Below are 5214 nucleotides of genomic sequence, written 5' to 3' on the forward strand. Positions count from 1 at the left end.
CTGAGTTCTCTCTCCTTATGACCCAGACAAGCCGCAGAGAGGGAACTCCAGGCTTTGAGGAAGAGCCCAGGGGCAGGACACACTCCCATCAGAGCAAGACTGTGGATTCAGATTCGATCCTTGGCTCTGAGGAGGAAACCTGGGCAAACCCCATGGCTGAGTAGATTAAGGGAGTATGGTCAAAGCCCATGTTGTTGCTATTGGCTTAAAGGGCAGCCAGCTTGTCCTATAAATTTGCTTTTCCGGAACTGCATAACCAATGGGAGGCTCCTGAAATTTAACCAGATGGTTTGAGCTGTCTTTTGTTAAACTGTTTCTGTGTATATGAAACCATTGACTTTTTTTTTTTAAGAATAAAATTCTGTTTATTTTATGTGTACTAAGTGTTTGTCTGCACCGTAGTATGTGCACTTTGTGCATGCGATGCTTGAGGAGGTCAGCAGAGAGAGTCATAATCCCTGGAACTGGAGTTACAGATGGTTGTGCGCCCACCTTATACACGCCTGGAACTGAACCCAGGTCCTCTGCAAGAACAGCAGGGCATGTAAACCATTGAGCCGCCTCTCCAGCCCCATACCGCTCATTTTCGGTTGCTCTGTTCTAAAAATGTTTCCATTTATCAGATAGAAATTAAAGGGGAAATGATCGTCCCTTCACTGCACCTCCTGCTACCTGGGATAAGGTCGATTTTTGTCTTACCACCGGTCCAAGGTGTGACTGCGAATGCTAAGACTATGTCTTACTGAATTTGTTCATATAGGCTTTCACACAGTCCTTGACTCGAGTGATGTCTCCTTTCCATACACATGACTGTTAAAATCCACAGAACCTCACTTCTTAAAGTGTGACCGGCAGGCCAGCATCATCAGCATCTGGAACTAATGCTGAGACCCCAACCCCGTTAACTGCTGGTTTCTAAGTCAACTTTCAGAAGTGTTGCCGCAGGAAATACAGGACTCAGAGCCTTCTGGGGGACAGGAGAAGACTTAGCACAAAACAAAACGCCTCCATGTGCCCCAAAACAGATTGCTCAGGGAAAAAAATTCAGAGGCAGTGTGAGGGCTCAGGTTGGGTGGAACAGATCTGCTACATCAAGGCAAGGTCACTCCTGGGTAGTGTGTTGTCTTGGTGAGAAAGGGGGAAGGGGCAGGTAACAGAAGTGCAGCGGAGAGATGAGGAAGGCTGTAACCAGGGAGGTGAAGTGGTGGGTTTTGGTACCAGGAGCGCAACATAATGGAGCCAGCCGCAGATGGATGCGTGCGCGAGTGCGGTGGGGTGGGGTGGGATGAGAGCATGGGGTAAAAAGAGACCTAAGGCTGTGAGCTGCTAGGCTGGAATAGACATTTCAGTGAGGCTGATACACCTGGTGATAACCCCATATGAAGGGTCCTCAGGATCCTTTGCCCTGCACAACATTTAGGTCACACGGAAATAGGACTTTTCTCCTCCCACCTTTAAGCTGGAGATCATGATTAAATTTAAGATCTGATCTGGTTCCAGGATGAGAGACACAGGCTAGTCCTTTTCCGGGAGACAACCTTCAGGATCTTAACCCTAGACTCCGCGGATGAGGTAAAGGAAACAATAAATTAATAGTGTCGTTTGGGTACTTAAATGAATTGGGTTTGGGCCAGTGCTTGCCGGAAGCTTTTTCAAGAACGCCCTAAATGATTTCCACTCGCAAACGGCGCCAGGAGTGCTTAATAAGTGTAACCGGGCGATCCAAGTAGCAGCAGCTCCTATCCAGTTAAGCGAACATCCCCAGAGAACAATAATTTGCAGAACGGCCAACTGCAATCTGAGAGAGGGAGACGCTGGCTACTGGAAGTCTCCTCCGCCAGCCCGAACCTGCTTACCCCGCATTCCTCCAGTTCATCCTGAAAACCCCTCGGTTTACAATTCTTTTGGCCCTGAACTCGGCAATTTAGGGGAGAAGCCAAACCCCAGTGGCTAGGACGCCTCACGGAAGCCACAGGAACAAAGTAGGTCGCCAGGCTCTCCTGCAGGTCGAGCGGGTCTCGGCATGACCGCCGCAGGCGGGCGTCCACGGTGGCGGGCTCCCGCCCCAGACGCAGCTGCGACCTGCGGGGGCGCGCGCAGCCTCGTGGGGTTCTCGCGGATGCGCGCCCGGCGGGGAGCGCGCAGGGCGGAGAGCCGGGCGCGAGCGACGCAGCTCACCTGCCGCGGGCGCCACCACGGACGTGCCACGCGGGTGGCCCTCGCTATTCGGCAGCACCGAAGGAGCCCCCCCCTCGGTCTGGGCGTGCCAAGGTGACCCCCGATGACCCCCCTGCCCCGCAGGCTGCGCGTCCCTGCTGCTAGGGGAGCGGCGCCAAATGCATGCATATCTTTCTGTCTGTTTGGGCACCCACCTCTGTGGTACACACCTACCTTTTATAGCCCTTGCACTCTGATCCGTGCACACGGGAGAGGCTGGGACCCCACCCCTTTGTTTAAGTCTGGAGGTGTGTTTGGGGGTGTGCACGCGCGTGGGGTATGTTTGGGAAGGGTGGGAGTTTGAGGGCCTTAAAATATTCCACCCTCCTGCAGACTTGTGGCTGCTGGGCGGTGCTCTCTCAGCTGCCCAAATGTCAAACAGTTGTTGGTTTTCAGCTTGGGAGATGCGATTAGCCAATGTCGGTTCCCAGCGTCTTGGCGAGCGTGCTGGGGTGCATGTGCCGCCTCGGGGAGTCCTGGTCCGTGTTTCCCTCAGTGACAAACAGCATTTCGGTTGTGGGGTTTCATCCGTGCAGACTTTAGCTTTTGTTTCTAATTCCTGAAGCTCGTGGCATTTTGACACTGATATCTGAGCCCAGGGTTGTCTGTCGGTCTCTGTGTGTTTTGCATGATCTTGGATTGGCATCCTACTGTACCCAAACATTAAAAAGCCTGTCTTTCCGTTGAAGAGGACAGGGGTTAAAATGAACGAAGACCCGAAGGTCAATTTAAGCGGGCTGCCTCGGGACTGTATAGAAGCTGGTACTCCGGAGAACATCTCAGCCGCTGTCCCCTCCCAGGGCTCTGTTGTGGAGTCAGAACCCGAGCTCGTTGTCAACCCCTGGGACATTGTCTTGTGCAGCTCAGGAACCCTCATCTGCTGTGAAAATGCCGTTGTGGTCCTTATCATCTTCCACAGCCCCAGCCTGCGAGCACCCATGTTCCTGCTGATAGGCAGCCTGGCTCTGGCAGACCTGCTGGCTGGTCTGGGACTCATCATCAATTTTGTTTTTGCCTACCTGCTTCAGTCAGAAGCCACCAAGCTGGTCACAATTGGACTCATTGTCGCCTCTTTCTCTGCCTCTGTCTGCAGTTTGTTGGTTATCATGGGACTGATGTATTACGCCTCTGACGCATAATTACCCCGAGAGGACCACCTTTACCTATGTCATGCTAGTGATGTTTGGGAACTTCCATCTGCCTGGGCTGCCCAAGCTTCATGGGCTGGAACTGCTTGAGGGATTTAGTCCACCTGCAGCGTGGGTCAGACCCCTCACTAAGAACAACGCCGCCATTCTCTCCATCTCCTTCCTCTTCATGTTCGCACTGATGCTCCAGCTCTACATCCAGATTTGTAAGATTGTGATGAGGCACGCCCATCAGATAGCCCTGCAGCACCACTTCCTGGCTACGTCGCACTACGTGACTACCCGGAAAGGGATCTCCACCCTGGCTCTTATCCTGGGGACCTTTGCTGCCTGCTGGATGCCTTTTACCCTCTATTCCTTGATCGCCGATTACACCTACCCCTCCATCTACACCTACGCCACCCTCCTGCCCGCCACGTACAATTCCATCATCAACCCTGTCATATATGCTTTCAGAAACCAAGAGATCCAGAAAGCCCTCTGCCTCATCTGCTGTGGGTGCATCCCTAACACGCTGACCCAGAGAGCACGCTCTCCCAGCGATGTGTAGCAGCCTTCTCCCCACAGGACGCTGGCTCTACCAAGCGCCCCACTGCCCAGGGCAGCCCGTGACTTCCTCCCCTTAAATTCTTTGCACTGGATCTCACAGGCAGAAGCAATGACATCTTTTAGACTAGTGTTGACAGTGGAAATCATGTTACCAGTGTTTTAAAAAACTCAACTTCTCGGCTTAGCATTCTGTTGTTTGGTTTGGGAATTAGGAGTTGTTTGTTTGTTTGTTTGTTTGTTTGTTTGGAGGGTGTAGTGGCACCTCCTGTGGCCGTAAAATTATACACAAGTCTCGGGATTTTTAACCTAGACTTGAAAATAAATCAGTTTTAAAGGAAACTGGAGAAGGAATTGCTTTTTCTGAACTTTTGTTTGTTTGTTTGTTTTTTAAATCAAGGTAGAGCTTCCATTCTGTATGTATCTAACAGGATAGGAGCTTTTTCATATGACCAAAATAGTTTACATGATTACGTTCGGAAGGACTCATGTTTATTTCCATGAACTCCATAGAAAGTGACCAATAAAAAGGGCAGGAGCTCCTTTACTCTTTCTCTACTCTCAGTAGTAGTGACTGCTCGTCAGAATCACTTTGCAGTTTCTCTGTGTTACAGTTTGGTTTGCATGGTTACCCGTGGTCGTTAGACCACCAACTGCAATACCGCCAGGTTAAACCCAGAGTTAAAAGAGTCATTGTTTTCAATACAGTTTCCAAAATGAGTCATGAAAGAAAAAAAAATGTTTCCAATTACATACGAGACAGCACTGATTAGATTTGCCATTGTGATTGTTAAAACTCCAGTCTAGTGGTTTTCAGAAAAAAAGAAAAGAGAGAAAATATTAATGGTATCTATTAAAAGTAGATTATATTTATTTTTAATATATTCTGAGAGAATAAATGGGTGCAACACTATTAAGAAATATACAAACATCGCTTTTCTCATCTCTGTCTACGAATGCATTGTTATTCTTGCTTAAGATGAATTAAGTATTATAAATGGGAGTTTTTCTGGTTCATGTGGGTACTGGAGCAGGTGGTCGCCATTCTTTTTTTTTTTTTTTTTTTTTGGTTTTTTTTTTCGGAGCTGGGGGCCGAACCCAGGGCCTTGCGCTTCCTTGGCAAGCGCTCTACCCCTGAGCTAAATTCCCCACCCCGGGGGTCGCCATTCTTGATAACTAGGTCTGTGGCATGCCCGGCTAACGTGACTGGTGTGTCCCAACTGTGTCCTGTGTGCTCCCAAGAAGAATGCCCACATGTCTGTTGGTGAACAGTTTAATTTCCTTTCACCAGAAGACATCCTCA

The 5214-nt window shown here is 49.8% G+C and overlaps 1 protein-coding gene across 1 annotated transcript; it reads left to right on the plus strand.

Moving 5' to 3' along the window:
* Nucleotides 1-2153: 2153 nt before the first annotated feature.
* On the plus strand, nt 2154-4258 carry Gpr12 (G protein-coupled receptor 12). The gene is given in 5 exon segments (XM_032887072.1): nt 2154-2271; nt 2907-3344; nt 3346-3401; nt 3403-3460; nt 3463-4258. Coding segments are annotated over 4 exon segments (990 nt in total). The 5' UTR covers nt 2154-2271; nt 2907-2921; the 3' UTR covers nt 3916-4258.
* Nucleotides 4259-5214: the final 956 nt, after the last annotated feature.

The sequence above is a fragment of the Rattus rattus genome, chromosome 16 (genome assembly GCF_011064425.1).
Source record: "Rattus rattus isolate New Zealand chromosome 16, Rrattus_CSIRO_v1, whole genome shotgun sequence".
In the NCBI taxonomy this organism is placed as follows: Eukaryota; Metazoa; Chordata; class Mammalia; order Rodentia; family Muridae; genus Rattus; species Rattus rattus.